At 38.2% G+C, this 17846-nt stretch overlaps 1 protein-coding gene across 4 annotated transcripts in view; it reads left to right on the plus strand.

Moving 5' to 3' along the window:
• LOC105200019 (E3 ubiquitin-protein ligase TRIM9) overlaps nt 1-17846 on the plus strand; it is a 108952-nt gene that overhangs the window by 81904 nt on the left and 9202 nt on the right. For 2 of the 4 annotated variants that reach the window (XM_026132596.2, XM_026132597.2), the window contains 4 exons: nt 1570-1665; nt 2418-2811; nt 4754-4786; nt 15500-15672. In XM_026132596.2, coding sequence (XP_025988381.1) covers nt 1570-1665; nt 2418-2811; nt 4754-4786; nt 15500-15672 — 696 coding nt within the window. The remainder of the gene's footprint in view (nt 1-1569; nt 1666-2417; nt 2812-4753; nt 4787-15499; nt 15673-17846) is intronic. The other 2 variants (XM_039448989.1, XM_011167383.3) reach the window with 1 other exon arrangement.

Here is a 17846-nt window from a genome sequence, read left to right on the forward strand (position 1 = left end):
GAATTCGACGAAGTGCACACCGTTCGTCCGACCAATCGATCTGAAGGTATTGTCCGGCGAGGAAAGTCGAGAAATGAGGAAAATGATAAACGAGAACTGTGGGAACGATTCGCGATATTGCGAGACGATGCTGGCCGCTGACATCGCATTCTCACTCGATGTAAAGTGATAAATTAACTCGCAGTTGTAAATGCGTGCCGGATCATAAGTTCCTCGATGTTTGTCGCAATATTAATCTTGAACGCTACAAATATTTTACATAAATGTTTAAGAGCTTTGTTGAGACAACCCAAACAAGTTTCAAAATGCGTAAAACGCGTTACGAATGAGGGTAGACAAAATTGATGAAAAAATGTGGAAAGTAATGCAGTACTTTGACGAATTTTGCTTAGATTCGTTAAAAAAAAAAAAACTGCTCATCCATTAGTTCAAATATTGAAGAATTTTTCAAATTTATATATATTTCAAACTTATATATATTAAAGATATAGTGTAACAGTTTCATTAAATTCAAGCAATATTTCGCAAAATAAAAAATAATATCTTGAATCCCTTTATATCGTCCAATACATCACGAATGCTAAAATCAGATATGTTTGTGTACACTACGTCTTGAGTTTGGTTCCCGAGAAAATCTCGGGAAGAAATATAACGCCGTTCTCCTCTTTCCACAACGAAAGAAGAGCACTTTATGTCGTTATTGAACAAACAACGATATGTACTTAATACGAGCTCGTTCACGAAAGCGTGACTACGCCTATGTATGGTATACGCTCAATATACAAACTCTCTACATACGGGCACTGTTTATCCATTGGAACCAGCGTGACATATCGATCCAACATCGAACGCTTGTGCTGTACATAATTCGTCTTGATTAGTCACCAGTACATCTATCTGTCAATATACAGTTTACAGGCATATGATCTCTATTTTGCGTTGCACATATATGTACATAAAAGCGTACATACCGTATGTAATAAGATACATAAAATAAAGATATGTATATATACGTATACATTTTAATATACACTACATTATGCTCCATATTCAGAACGCCTGTATGAAGTTAACGCTAATACGTCTATTTTTATCATTCATGATACACTGAGAGAAAACATTACTAAATTTTAATAAATATTTGTTTGGATACCTGCGATAAAATTAATTTATTAAATGCAAGTAAATATTTCATTGCAAGTGTTCAAATAAATTTGTTTTCTCAGTTTATGTAAAACAAAAATAAAAAATGGCTTAACAGCGCGCGATTATTTAGGCTCGTTTTGAACACGGGCATAAATATATATGTATATCTCTTTTAGGAAAAAAATTATGCAATACAATACAAACACACAAGCATATATATTTCTAATTTTTAATAGATATTATGTGATTTAATTTATAATATAATGATCTATGTTGCATAATTTTTATTATGTACGCTTCTTTCCTAAAAAAAGACTTGGTTCTTTTCTTTAGTTTTCACAAACGTCCACGTATCACGTTCGCCGAAACCCCGGCGAGAGTACCGCACGTTCCCTCACGTGTCGTGAATTTCTGCTGTTACAGACGGAGCTGTCGCAGAATCTGCAGCAGCTGTCGGAGAGGGCCCGCTCGACGACGGAGTTCATTCAAAGGCTCAAAGGAATGACGGATAAAGTACATGTGAGTATGCGCGCCTTTGCGGCCCGTTTTAAATTCCGTGTCGACGAACGCGTCAACGCCGGTACGGTGCCGTGAAATTGCGAAAAGATATGGCGTTAATTACATCAGCTCTCCGCGGGATAGAATACCGGCGCGGATTCATCTCTGATGGCCGAAGGGATAATTCGGATGTACAAAGGATACCCGGATGGTTTACAATCAGTGAACCGAGCGCCAAAAGCCGGCGGACAAGATTCTTTTTAATACAGTCTTTTATTTCCCTTTTTTTGTGCATGGACGTATATACATACGTGTTAAGATGAAAAATCAAGTCCATATCGAACGTCCATATCGATCGTACAATAAGTATCTATAATATTATTTTTTTAGATTCGTATACGTGTGTGCGCAAACATAGAAAAATATGTATATATCATGATTTTAAAAAAGTTAAATTCTAGCGAAAATGTTCAGTAAGTTTACAGAAAGATATTTTCTGATAAAAATTACCACTAGATTTTTATTACAATTCTTACAAATTATCATTCTTTCAAAGATGTAAAAACCAATTTTCATAGTGATAGATATCATTGAATACGATGGATCATAATTTTTTTCACGTTATCGCTAAATTTCTCTAAAAAGAATAAGTACGTCGCAAAATTCTCTCTCAGAAAATTATAAAAGTAGTGTCTCGAGCAAGTCACCTTTCGATACTACTATATTCAAACGACTACTATATTCAAACGGATTACCTCCGCTGTTTATTCCAGGAGGAATGCGTGACGCTCGAGGAGGAGGTCGAGGATCGGGTGACGAATCTGGTGAGTCTCCTGCAGGCAAGGAAATCACGGCTGATCGAAGCCGCTCGGCAGACCAGGGAGGCCAGAGTGCGCTCGTTGCGAGACCAAGTGGCGAGATGCGCCACGCATTTACAGACGACCACGGCGTTGCTCACGTTCTGCATCGAGGCGCTGAAGGAGACCGACAGCGCGGCCTTCCTGCAGATCGGCGGCATGCTGTCGGTCCGCGCGGCGACGGCCGCCGGATCCTGGGGCGGTGCCGAGGGCGTGCAGGAGATCGCTCGTTTGCCGCTGCTCGATCTCACCCTGGACGACAAGCCGCTGCGCCGCGCCATCGATCAGCTCACCTTCGTCCAGCTCAAACGTGAGTACGCCGTGATGGGCGAATGCGGTTTACTCATGATGGCCGCGCGCGATGTTCGTGTGCGAGCGTAGATTGAACTTTACCCGACGATCCATCCGGCGATGATCGTGAATAAATTTTATCGTACGGACGGGTTTGGGTTTCCCGATAGTAACTACATCGCATTAAGTCGAAATGAGAAATGACATGAATTTTTATCCGCGATGTACGTCGAAGTAAACGAGCTTCTTGCACGCTACCTTTCCCGTTTGATAGATTAGACTTGTGTAACGCGCCGGTACCGTGTATTTTTACGAAAAAAAAAAAAAAAAAAGAAATTGAATATTAAATTTTAATTTATGCAATAAGAAATTGAAAATGACGAAAATGGGAGTCAGCGCGGGTATAAGTGCGCAATCACAAATGTTAATATTATACAGTATATTTATTCATTCTAAATTTTTTTGTAACTTTGAATAAATATATTGTATAATATTAACATCTGTAATTGCGCACTTATACCCGCGCCGACTCTCATTAGCCTCATTTCCAATTTCTTATTGTTTAGAAATCTCGAGAGTCCCGAACCAACATGATTGTTTTTAATTTATACGCTTTTTTAGACGAATGAGAAACTTCACGACTTTTTACAACTTGGACTAAATAAGAATGCTCCGGGATGAGCACGAGAACTTCGCTGTTTATGTTATTGATTTCGTTGCACTTGCGAAGTAGCACTTAATTAATTGCTACGGAACTCAGTCAAAGTATCGTATCTACCGTGTGTACTAGAGAGGAAGTTGCTTAGGAGCCAATGCGATTAGAACCAACAGATAATTTCATTGCAGAAACACGTATTTGTGTAGTTTGATAGATAAGACAAATTCTATTCTCTAAAATACCCTCATTTATACACCCTCATTTATAATTTAGCGTTGTTTCAAAAGCAAACGACAGTGGCAATAAAATTATCCGTTTTGAAATTAGGTTGATTAAAAAGATTCGCCTAGTGGAAATGATCCTTTCTTAAATAATCTTTGGCTTTTAAAGTAATTCAATTGCACGGTAAAATAATTTAAATAGTACTACTAATTTCAAATAAATTAATAAAATTTAGTAACTTGGCAATTTGTGGCAGTGTTTTTAATCGCATCTTTGAAAAAACCGCCGCAACAGTCGGTTGAATAAATTAGATATTCCTCCGTTAGAACGCCTGCGAAATTGCTCGCAAAAACATCTCGTTGGCTCCTCATCTTTGCCGGAAACCCATCCCGTTCGATACGCTTACGCAAACTGAATCATTCACGTCGGCTCTCGCCGAATTCTAGCTCGCATTGCGTATGCTCGTAAGCCCGGCGAAGCAACGGGCGTAAAAGCGACGTAAACTCGTTCGAAAGACGCCTTCGTGCACGCTTAATTGACTCGTAGTTCCCTCGTACCGCGACTACCGGGATTTCGTGGGGCAATTTATCTTTACGGAGCCGCCGCTGATCGCGCAACTTTGTGCGAGTCCTGCTCGTTGATAGTCGTTTACCTCTCAAATGGTCGAAACGGAGGTTACACACGCTAGTACAAGTTTCGACTTTCTCGTTATTATGTAACTCCTGAAACGACTAGCAATGACAATTAGAGTTTCCCTTATGTGGAGATTTTAATTAGTCGCAATTTTACGCTCTGAATATCACGATACATATCGCTTTATCGATCAATTTTGAAATATCAGATTTGATAGTAGTCGCGTTGAAAGGAATAGTAATTACTTACACAATTTATTCGTACGTGGAATAATAAGTTTCGCTATCATGCAAATTACCAGAGGGAGAGAGAGAGAGACTAGAGATAATGGCGTCCGGTAAGAGACGACTTTCGAGCGAGTTTCGTTTGACGTTGTGCTTGCATGCGATGTACGTAAGTGTACGCAAATATTTTCACCGATTATAAATCACTCTACTGTTGGACGCAGCGTCAGAGGGGGAAGAACGATTTCCTACAGCAGGTAAAGGAAACCTAGTAGTAAAGTTCGTAATAGTCGTAGACATACATTAGCGACATGAGAAAAAAAAAAAGGAAAAAGAAAAAGACGAGAAAAGAAAACAATAATTAAGAGAGATGGAGGAGGCGTCAATTTCATCCGCCAAAGTCGTCTAGACGGCTGGGAGATGACGAGAGGGGGTGGGGGTGGGGGTGGGAGTGGGGAGGTCTGCTTAATAATTTTACGTAGCCCCCGGGGGCGGCTCCTTTAAGCATGCCTCCTTGCGCGCCACCGCCGCCGCCGCCGCCGCACCGTGCCGTAGCTTTGCCGTACGCTAAAACGTTTCAAAAGCGGATTAATTAGGTACCGGCTTTGCAGTAACTGCTGTAACGATCTGGAGGTATTAACTCGTTACAAGGAGACATCCTCTCCTCACCGTTCGCTGGCTATACGCGGCTCTCTCCGTTACACGATGCTGGGTGTTACCGGGGCCGATGTCGGGTCGGGAAACGTTAATCGCGTCTGATTAACGTGTTTACGGATGTACCGGTAACTTAATAATGTATACGGGGGAGTCACGTTAAGGTAGAGACAGCTTGAAATTCGATTCCTTCTAGTGGTAAATAAAATTATCGATTTCGCCGACTCAATTTGACGATAGAATCAACTCAGAATTGGTCAAAGCATCTGCCGTTTATATAAAGTTAAAGACGTGCGGGAAAGTGCGTTATACTCGCTCATTATTTTAACAAATTTACAACCACGCGCGTGTCTCCAATCGAAATTAGGAAAGCGGGGTTAATGAGAAATACAAATCTGTTTAACGAAATCCAATAAGCGGCTACCGTCGAGAAAGGTTAGAACTCGCTTCTCTATTAAGACATTTCACTTTTCGTGGAATCTTGATACAAACCGTACGCAGTAATATCAGAAAGTTTTTTCATTACGCGCAGTTTGCTCGTCAAAGAGCGGCACGCCTCGGTTCGTTAAAATCTGCGATCGGCAGTCACACGGAATTTCATTTACTTAACCCGGCTTTGCAAATAGCAAAGCGAGGAATGTGCCCCGTGGAACCCTCAAGTTCGCGAGAATTCCGCGTAAAGTTTCCGACGAAATCACTCGAGCGCGTTTTATCTAACGAATCTAACGAATGTAATACATTAGGGAAGTATACGCATATCCTATTGGGTGACGAGTTTCTTCTTCCTTTAGACTTTAGACAACGTGTAATACTTGGCGGCGGTCAATGTAATAATCCTTTTCTTCCATAAATTTCTTTAAAAAATGGCATTTAAAATTCTATTATAATTAAGTGATTACATACCTTCTTAACGCTGAAAGAGTAGCGATTTTTAGATATTTTTTTTCGGAAAATATAATCAACAAATTTGATATCTACAAAAAGGATACGTTTAATTGGTTGGGAGTGTATAAAAAAATTATTTTTTTAAATGAATTAAAATAAACCTTGGACTACTCTCGGGCCGAGCCTCTGTTAAAACCCCCTTCAGTATTTGTACTCTACTGTATAAAATAAACAAGAAAAATGATTATGATTTTGTACAATGATGATGTTATTAAGATTTAACGAGCCAAATTTCCAAATTTTGAAAAATTGAAAAGTTATAACATTAAACAAAAATTCGATTTTTTTCAACAAATTTTGAGACCTTTGAATATTTATAAAAATTGTTGTAATAAAAAATTTCAGAAAATGGCTCGTCAAGTCTTAGAGAGTCGTATTTTTTAAAAGTAAAAATTTGTTTTATCAAAAACAAAATTGAAAATTGTTATCGTGCAAATACTTCGAAGGGTGGGCCCGAGAGCAACCCTAGCAAAAGTGAATTTAAATAAGTCAAAACAGTTTTTAAAAATTATTTTTTTACATATTAATAATCAATGAAACGTATTCTTTTTGAAAATATAAAATTTACTTATTATCCTTTGCAAAAGAAATTCTCAAAAATCAGTAATTTTTTTTCAAAATCGAGAAGGTATGATACACCCCTTAAGAAATTCAAACGTTAATAAACATTTTTGGAAAAATCGGATAATGAAGAATGAGATAATTAATGTAACTCATTATTCATTTTTAAATTTATTTTGCACGTAGCAACGCGCAAATTGGAAAATCTGCGATCGCAATTGTAACAGCTGCTTAGTAATTTACAACGATGGCGAACAGTGAGGTAAAACGAAAATGCGAAATTCATTTTCGTATTTTACGAGGTCGTTACATGCGCGCGCCCGGCGCCATTTCGATCTCGGTGGAACGAACTTAATCGAACATAAAAGTTCGTCATATTCAGACGAGGGAGACACAAGCGATCGATGATGAACGACGATGAGTCGGTATTCTCGAACAGATACTTCGGTTTTCCTGAATGTCGACTTTATTGCCATGTGCGAACGCTGATATCTTGAGCTTTATGACATGAAAAATCGCTGGATTTCTTAAAGCACTAAATTTTCGTTATTATCCGTCTTCGCGGTTTTAAAAATGATCCCGTTCTGCAATTAAAAATTTGTCACGCACACATCGTGGAATTCGCGCATCTTTTAATCGTTCTTCGTTTTATAGCGCAGTACATCCGATTACGAGCGCGAGTTATTATAAAGTGTTATGATGACGTCAACGGCGTTAATGTGATACGAATGTAAAATGAAAATTGCATTTCTCGCGACCGGGATTTAGCGGAGAGCGAATACTAATAATGTTATTTCTTGTAAAGAGTTTAAAATCAATTTTCTGGATATTCTTGCAAAAATATCTATAGTAGTCTTTGCTCTACCGATAGACTTTCCTTTGTAACTATAGATAGAAAAGGAAAATGAAGACTCGGTCTAGACATCCGACGAAAAATTAAACGCGGACTTGTCGCGAACGAGGCTGATGACCGTACAATGCGACGTTAATGTTCCGTACGTATGTCGCGCCGAGATAACACGGGTAAACGGGAATTCTACCTCTCTTCGTCGCTGGTAGATTAATTCGCTCATTAATTTATGCGCCTGTGATGGTGCAATCGCGCTCCGTCATCAACGTTAGTTTAATAACAACGATGATTCCTTCAGCGTCCAAGTTTTACAGTCACTATATATATTAACCAAGAAGTATTGTCCTATTTAAGATATTTAATTACAGTTTGCATACAGGTAGTGAATGATATATAAAACATTAACATTTTGTATCTTAAAACAAATGTATTATTTCAGAATATTAACGTTATTACTTATAATTAATATTATTTTAGTCAGAAAAGAAAACCTAATCTGTTTTCTTGTGTTAAAATAAATTAGAAATTTTATATACAACACATGTATGAATTAGATATATATGTATAATTTCTAATTTTATTTAAATACGAAAAACAACTTAGAATTTTTTTTCTATATTAAAAATTTTCTTTTATTTAAACTCTTAACTCTTTAAGATCTTATGGATTTATTGTTCGATATATACATATTTATTTATATTTATGCAGTGTTATATGTATATATCGAACAATAAATCCATAAAATCTTAAAAAGTTAAAAGTTTAAATAAAAGAAAATTTTTAATATAGAAAAAAAATTCTAAATTGTTTTTCGTATTTAAATAAAATTAGAAATTATATTATATATATATATAAATTATATGTGTGTATATAAAATTTCTAATTTATTTTAACACGAGAAAACAGATTAGGTTTTCTTTTCTGACTAAAATAATATTAATTGTAAGTAATAACGCTAATATTTCTGAAATTATATATTTTATATATATATATGACTTTAAAAGTTAATGATTTAAATAAAAAAGTTAATAGATTTCATAAGCTGAGTTTGCCAATTTCTCTTCTCTTTCATTTTTCTCTCTTTTCTGATTATAACTTTTATCATAGTTATTAAGAAATAAGTAGAAAGAAATATAACAGAAAATAAATACATCTCTACCCGTGCGAATGTATTATAGGGAAAAGAGGAATTATCGTACCGTATCGAACTCAAATCAAAAGTACAGTCGAAGGTTCTCAAGGAGTTTGAAAGAGAAGCGAGGGAGCTTCTCGCGGAACAGTTGTCTCGCGTTTCCAGAAACGAAAGTGCCGAAGCGAACGTGATTGTTTCAAGAATGCTCCCGCGCCCGGAGTGAAGCGTGAAAGATCGTCTTCGGCGAACTTCGTCAAGATCACTGTCGAGTTCTCTCGCGAGAAGACTCCATTTTTCGCCAGGCCGAGGGCCGTCCATCCTTCGCGAAGTTTATTTTCACCTGTCGCTAAGTTTTATCAGCGAGATATATTTCGCACGCGATACATTTTAACAGGCTATCGGCGCATTCTTCGCTTCGTCATGCTCCCCCCACCCTCTCTTTCTCTCTATCTTCTTCTCTACTGTATAACTCTTATCGGTGCACTCTTTTTCCACGTTTTTCTCACAAAGAGAATAGAATGAACGAACGAGAGAGAGAGAGAGAGAACGAGAGAGCCTGTATCGGATATCGGCGCGGCGTGTCTCGCGCCGTTCGATAAATCATTCCGATATGGGCATAAAGTTTCGCCGGTGTGTCGATTCACGTCGGACCCCATTGTAAAGCTGTAAAAAGAACGGCCGTAACAGTTTTTTATCCGCGTACGTTGTTTCCACGCGCGTCTCTGCCGAGACCGCGCCGCGGTCTTTCGGAGGCGGAGATCTTCGAGTCACTCGCGTGCACCTGTCCTGCCCATTAATTTCCGCTTTTACGAGCGCGCCACCCTCGTAAAAGGCGGATGATCGATATTTCACTCGTGTCCTACCTCGCGACTTTTTTAGCCGGCTTTAATTGACGCCGCGCGCTAACCGTTACGCCTCGCGCTTCATCCGGATTCTTCTTGTCGTTATTCGGTCGGATCGTAAACGTTACGAGCGCGCAGTGTCGTCAACTGTTCCTAGTTTTCGTTCAAATGTAATTGAATGTTAGTAATAATAATTTTAATTAATCTTTACTGCTCGGTTAGAACGTATTACGAAATATGTGTATGCCATTGCGGAGGCGGTATCGCGAAAGAAATAATCGTCCACGTTCGCTGTAATACCGAGAGATTATGGACTCGCACGTTGATAGCGCCGACGTAAAATCCGACGAAATCCGGGATAATCGATAGTAATGTCGACGACAGAGCGTGGTGCAACGGAATTTACCGTGCGAACGGCTCCATCGAAGTTCCGTGTCGGATTACACGAGTTTTTGGATCACGATAAGCGGTGAAACAGCGAGTGAGTTTATTTTACGCCCTTCCCCCCCGCCCACCCGCGTCGCTCTTTTCCTATTTGACATAAACGACTTTTCTCCGTTCGATTTTTATCACGCCGCACGTCACGCAAATTATGCGATCTCACTTAACGTCGTCCCGAGAATTAAACCTCCAACACTTGTACCACGTAACTTTATAGTTGAAATAATTGTTTTGTATAATGTGCAAGTTTTTTTTTCATTTTTACTAGCAAAACTATTGATTCTATTGCACAGAAGAAAAAAATGATTTCATTGGAATTAGTATTTCCATTTATTTGACTGAAAGTCGTTTCATTGACACAACATTTATTATTTGAAAATAACACTCTTATTATTAGTCGTGCTCGTTGATTTGAATATTGATTTGTTTGGGCCATTCCAAATCAATTTGTTTGGATATCATAAAAATTTATTAATTCCAAAGAAATCGTTTTTTCTGTGAAGGAGGTACAATCAAAAGAAACATCAAAATGCTTCAATTTATTTAAAAATTATACAGAATACTATTTCAAGAGAAAATAAAATATTAAAATTTCAAACAAATTGGCCAAGTTTCCAAGAAAATAAAAGTTTAAGCTGAAGTTTTATGCATCTCATGACAGGCGCATCAAACGACTGATATATCACGTTACGTTAACTTTTAACTTACTTTTAACTTACATTAACTTTTAACTTACGTTTAACCTACTTTAAAATTCGATACACGTACAAAAATTGAATAGTTAGGATGAACTTTTTTGTACGTCCTTGCAAAAATTCGACTCTATTCATCATGTAGTTTTTTTCGTGTACAAGTATAATAAAAAACTGATGAAAGTATGTTTATGAACTAAAGACAACCTTGACGAATTCAAGAAATAAAACGGAAAATTTGGCAACGCTTTTAAAAAAATAATTTAAAAAATTATTACAGAGGTATAATTAAAAGCTAAACTTTTGTAAGGATCCAAGGGAGCATTAAAACATCGCAATTTTATAATTGTATCACGCGCAATATTTTTAACAGCAAAATTAAGAATATTCAGGAATATAAAATTTTATTAAAAAGCATTACATTAATTTAATTTGACGCGGCTAAAACCGTAAGTAAAACCGGAACAAAAATAAACGCGGCGTCCAAAATACATGTTAAACTTTCAACTACTGTTGTGCTCCCAATAATACAAGTCAGTTTTTGCTGAGATTGTACATCGATCATCTCCCTTGAGCTCTCGAATCACCGCGGGATACTTAAATAAACGACCCTCGTTACTTATAACTTCTATTTCTTCGACGCGTTCAAATGGAAAGTAATGTTGCCTTTTTGTTTGCCATTTAACTGGAAATGGAAACACGAAATGATAAATGTTTCTCAAGACGATCTTAATTTGCATTAAAGCTCTGGCGGTTCGACGCTGAACATAGTTATGTAACGCTGGTGCCATTAGCCTAATTTCATAATGCGAATACCGCAGGGACCTTAGAGCACTCGTACTGCAGAGCAGAACGGTTCTCTCCAAGGATACGCTGAACTCTCCGTGACGATTCGCTGTCATGCATGAAGCCAGTTAATTATGCATACACGTGTTAGGTCTTCCTTGACGCTGCAAGTAGGCGAAACATTATTCCTAGCATTCTCTGCGCCCGTGTACACACATATAAAGTAGAGTTAATAATTCATATACTTAACAAAATACGCCTCTCGAAACTCCAACGCGTCAGCTGCAATTGTTTTCGCGCAAATTTGAATTTTGAACTATAATTTTACAATACAAAACTTGTTATTTAATCCTTGTACTATTATAAGCTTTTTGCGTCACGGTATAACGAAATATTCAATATATTTTGAAATAAAATTGAATCTGTTTTATTGACGCATCATGGATCATTTTTTATTTCGCTTTATGGGTCGCGGCGCGTTTGTTCAAATCCCCATACTTCAACAACAAAATTGCATTTTTTTTAATCCCATGCGTGAAATAATATTTCCCTATATAAAAGATTGCATCTTTTGTACGGAAAAATACGATTTTTCCGTACATTGTACATATTGGAAAAAAAAAAAAACATATTAAGTTTCGTACATCATTGAATTCGCAAGTCAATTTCGTCCGAAATCGGAAAGGTGATTAGTTTTGAGCGGAATCGCAGCTTCCACAGCTTTTATTCTAGAAAATTATGAGAGAGAATACTTTTTTCATCCGCGTGAATGCATGGGACACGCTATTGAAGTTTCGCTTGTCGCACCCGCAAAAAAAAAAGGTATATGTATAGTATACGCTTTTATCACGATTCCACTCACTATCGATCACTGGAGCTCGTCTACCTTTTTATTCATTACTCTGTCTGAAAAGCAGACTCTATCTGACTTCTAATCGAAATTGCGAGCGGTACACGGTTTCTGTCGTAGACCAAGTAAAAATCGATCCCGTGAATTGACCAAAAGAAATTGTCAGTAAAAAAAAAAAAAAAGAGGAAGAAGAAGTAACGCGGCAGAGACGGGACGCCCCGTATACAGCGCAATTTTGTCAAAAAGCTCGATCGCGGTTTTTGCGACTCAACAGTATCTAGCGACGTGGCACAAACGTCGCGGTAACTTTCGGGACGTGTCTCTTTTTATCCGACTGCACATCGCGCGACGTGTTTGCTGCCGAAAGCCTCGGCCTTTCCCGTCTTTCGCCTTTTCGACGCGTGTTTACTCCTCGGTCGTGGCGGCGACCGTCCGATCGGATTATGCTGCCAGCGGCGCATCCGGAATCGACGACCGAAACGGACGGGCAAGTCGACGGGCAGCCGTGTCGAGAGCGTTTTCGAGAGATAAGTTTGCGCGAAACCGCACGCCGCGCCAGCGGGCAGCGGGCGCGCGTGTGCACCAGAGAGAGGAAATGCTTTTGGTTTATTAGCATGCCAACAAGTTAACCGACGAGCCGACGACCCGCGTCGCGACGAGCGGCGGGCTTCTACTGAAAGCCAGATAATTGCATGTAGAAGCACCAACGACCGCCTACAGCGCGCGTTAACGCTCCTGAAAGCGACTATCCCTAACGTTTGCGTGGTCCGTAATGAACGTCCTGGTCCAACGTGATCAGTATCGCTCCGAACGATCGCTCTTTTACGGCGAAAGCAACGGGAAGAGCGCGCGAAGAGCAATCTAGATTTATCAAATAAATTAATGTAATCTTCCGCTCGAAGAAATATACGCGCATTAGCATTTTAATGCAGTGTCTCATTTCAAACTTTTTAGCCGCTTAGACTTTTGAGATGTTCTTTTTAAGGTGGTTTTAGACCCCAAAACACAGACATAGAAGAATGTCTTGAAATTTTTGTCTCAAGTAATTTATTTTTATACATATAGATTTTATTGTTATACGTGTCTGTAAAATATGAGTTCGATTTACCGTCCCGTTCCCAATATAACTGTTCGAACGTCACAGATTTTTCTGTATTTACCATTGTAGTGCGGCTATTGCTGCCGTGATGCGACACGAATTTTTAACCACATTGAAGAAATTAATGAAAAACGAGTCTCTAGTAGCTGAATTCGTGAGGGAGCATACAGAGAAAACGATTTCTTTGGACTTAATAAATTTTATTATATCCAAACAAATTTATTGTGGTATTTTTGTCAAATAATAGATATTGTACGAATGAAACGACAACATTTTTATTTAAACAAATAATATTTTGTAGAAGCATATGTTGTTTCAATGAAACAATTTTCAGTCAAATAAACAGGAATACTAATTCCAGTGAATGTTTTTTTTCTCTGTGCGCGTGTAACAAGATCACGAATATTTACCGTATGATATTAAAGTTCGAGTCAATAAAAAATCTTGAGTTTATAAATTTTTTCGATACTTGAGGAAATCTAGTAGGTATGAGTATGACATCGTCGCACTGTCAACGAGCAAGGGGATTATCATTCACTACGTGATACATGGGTTTTCTTTTCTCTTTCTAATTATTTTATTTTATTATGTTTTAATACTGTAAGTGTAGTAGATGTTTTGTTTTTTTATTTTTAGATTTTACATAACGATATATTTCGTTTAGATTTAGAGATATGTTTGAGTCGATCGTTGACTCGCATAGTGGGGGTCTAATCACCTTAAATAACTTCTTTTTAAATTACATTTCTTGCCACTTCACGACAAATTAATATTGGCTATTAATTTCTCACTATAGATTACAATAAGAGGCTCAGTGTGATTTTAGCGTTTCATTGAGGAAGTTGTACGTATTCCGATCGATTTGGCAAATTGAGATATGGTGCTCCGCACCGGCAGCTCAATACATTTCTGCGGGACAGAAATCTGGATAGCGCGCAGTAATTTCCGCAGCTTCAACTTGTACCTTAGGCAGTCAGAATCGAATGGAATCGTGCGGTCGCGCGGCAACGACCAAGTTCCGTCCGTCGTTAGAGGAAACTCGCGGCAAATTCGGCAGCCTGAAGCCTGTTTAAATCGTGAAATTATTGCCGCCGAAGGTCATCATCGGCAAGCCGGCTTCGAGGCAAATCGGATTGGAGCCAAATACCCAGCGCGGTTTCAAATTATACATGTATTATATCGAAGTTAACCGGCGGTAATTAAAATCGCGCCAAATGGAACCGTCTACTGTGCGAATCTACTTTGCTTTCTTCATTCACTTCAATTCATAATTTTGTACAAGCTTACTGTATACACAGATACTTATATGTTGCAATAAGTATCAGCACATATACCTGTAATTTTATCGGAGATTTTTCTTTTTCTTTCACTTATTATATTTTTTAATCTACTTGCGTGACAAAACTTTCTACTTATTTATAAGCTTATTTGCTTGTAAAATGATTTACAAGCAAACTTTGTTGATTCGAAATCTCTGAAGTTAAATGCCTTTACCTCAATCCTTTCGTTACGAAAATACGAAATGTTTAGTTACTTTACCAGGAAAGTTCTTAAGTGTGTACAAAGTTTTACCAAAGTAGAAAATTTCAGTATTGGAAGCTTTCGTCCTTAAGCAAGTGCAACAACTGATTTATAGTCTGCTTATAACTTTATTTTTACGAGATAACTTCAAAGTAACCGTATTTACTTTTCCGTCACGCGAGACGGAAAAGTAAATTTTGCCTTCTACGAGAAGAATTTGTTTTAGGTTAATCGAAGAATCTAAAATTTTATTTATTTACAGTATAACAATTAATTAATATCTCGAATTATTATCGCCAAAGCCACTGCAATTATCGCCGCTCCCTTGACCGTGTGCACGCACTCGAAAAATATTATTAAGCGAAAATTAATTTAATGTTATACAAATGCTTCGAAGCAATTGATTGACCAATCCGGAACAAGGAATTTTACCAATCGATCAAAGCTCGAAGAATGCTTCAAAGTATTTGCAGCGTCATTTTAACCGTGTATCCCAAATCTAGTTCAAATACTTCGCCCCTCCCGCGTTACTGTCGCATGCTGGCGATTACAATGACCTGGGGCGCTGTTAAACCGTCTCGACGTACGTATTTCCAGCACCCGGCGCACCTTTACTGATCCCCGAAGAGTGTAGCGCCGAGAACAACAGTGTCACCGTTGCCTGGCAGCCACCACCTGGCCACGGAATTATGGGCTGCACCGGACAGAGGGGTCCCGCTATCGAGGGATACCTCTTGGAGCTGGACGACGGCTGCGGCGGAGAATTCAGGGTGAGTAAACACCCTTCGTATGTATCTCGAAGAAATTGTACTCTCCCTCGTATGTGTCAGCGGGATAGAGACGCTAGGCTATCGGATACTAGGCTCGAGGCTTTTCTCGAGAGATCGCTCGCGAATTCTTCGATGACACTTCACTCGACGGACGGACCCTCCGTCGTTCTCGTTTCTTTGCCGACGCGACGTCCGGTTCCGGTGTTTCTTCGCTCGCGCTCTTCTCCGGCCGTATCACCCCGCGACGACGGCGATACGACTCTGCCCGACAATGGGACACTTCGACGTTCTCACGACGGTTTTCCGTAGAATTGTTCTCCGATCCGGCGCGGACAAGATAACACCGGGAGAGAGAAAGATGGGAGAGAGAAAGATCCGCTGGCATTAAATAACATCTGACGCGTCTGTTATTTTTTTTTTCTGCACTGAGAGAATTTTCTCTTAGAATTTATCCTTAAAACCATAATAATCGTAGGATAACTTGGAAAAGAATTGTACTCTATACTTACAGTAAAAAGGTAAGGTTTAGTAAAATTGGATTAAACCGATTTATTTTAAGTTGCTGCGAAAATTTGAAAATATCACGTCAATTTTTTCATGCGGCAATAAATATTTTTATCCTTAAATATTTCCTTACCTAACTCGATTCTTTTCTTTTTAAAAATTAAATAGAAAGATATATTTGTGATTATTGAAACAGATAAGAAGTTATTTTAAAAGAAATCGAGTTAGGAGAAGGAGAAATTATAATATTTATTAAAAGAAAAAATACTTATTAAATACTTATTATATGAAAATTAACATAATTTAATGAAAAGTGTTATCGAAAGTATAGCAATACTAGTTTTACTGCACGTGATGTTAAAGGAACTGTCCATCAGTTTTGTTCTTGAAAAGTTAAGTTTCCTCGCGCTCGGGCAAAGCAAGTTACTCGTAGCGTAAAAATAGTAAAAAAAAAAAAAAGTAGAAATGAGTTGTACGAACGTGGCAGGAAACTCTAAAAGATTCGCTGTGGATGTTGGACTAAACGTGATGGTGTTGCCCGAGGGAAAAGAGATGTAAGTTTGTCTGTGAAATGCATTCGTTAAAATTCTACGGTAGTTTTCTTCTCGGCTATTTTTTAAATTTTTAGTTAGATTGCACGTGTGCAAAATTGGTTGCCAAGATTCTCTAAAGACAGAAAATACCCTCTTGATCTTCCCGATTCAACAGTCATTATTCTGTTGACTGATTTTAGGGAAACTACTTACAATAATACATCAAATCAATGCTCTTCAAAAAAATCAAATCAATTGTCAAAGGCTAAAGGAGCAAAACTAGATCGTCATGCTAATATAAACAATCTTTAATATATAATTACAATAAACTTTAAATTCTAAATTAACATTTATACTAACACGGCGATCTAGTTTTGCTCCTTTAGCCCTTGACAATTGTTGATTTGATTTTAAGTAACACTTCTTTTTTAATTTTTTAATTTATATTGTGTCATTTATATTTATCTGTTATTATTTCTGGATCATGATGTACACAAGAATGACTATTACGTATATAATTTTATCTTCATCATTCAACTTTCTTACAAATTTTATTGCTACCACTTTTTCATATCCCGTAGAATAATATCTACTACACGCTTTGACATATCAAAATGAATCTTATACGCGAACCAATTTCCGGTTACGAGCGTTTAATAAAGCCGCGCGGGAGCGAGACGTACAAACCCGCTTTTCAATTTACCAAAGGATAATACCGGCTATCGGCGGCGTGACATCGAAGCGCAAAGGGGATCAGAAGAAATGTCAGGATCATAAAACCCCTCTTTGTTGAGAATTTGTCCCGCGCGCCGCGAAATGAATATTGATGCCGATCGTACGTGAAAGTTCATTTTTTTCATAGAGATTTTTGTTACAAGTCGGGTCGAATCACTCGCGCGCGAATACTACCCTACGTAAAAGGCCGGCTACATATCCATTCGGAGCGCGTTTCCGGACTAGCGAGGTCGTTTATCGCATTTATTCTCGGATCTCGAGGCTCTCTACTCAGCTGGACTCGAAACGCCGTCTTTCGCGTTTTATTGATCGTAAACGCGGGTGGTAGCGGGACATTGAAACGCGGTAACGATTAGGGCTAATAATTCAGCCTAAATAGCGCGCGTGAGCCGCGACATAAAA

This window comes from Solenopsis invicta, chromosome 5, assembly GCF_016802725.1.
Source record: "Solenopsis invicta isolate M01_SB chromosome 5, UNIL_Sinv_3.0, whole genome shotgun sequence".
Taxonomy (NCBI): domain Eukaryota; kingdom Metazoa; phylum Arthropoda; class Insecta; order Hymenoptera; family Formicidae; genus Solenopsis; species Solenopsis invicta.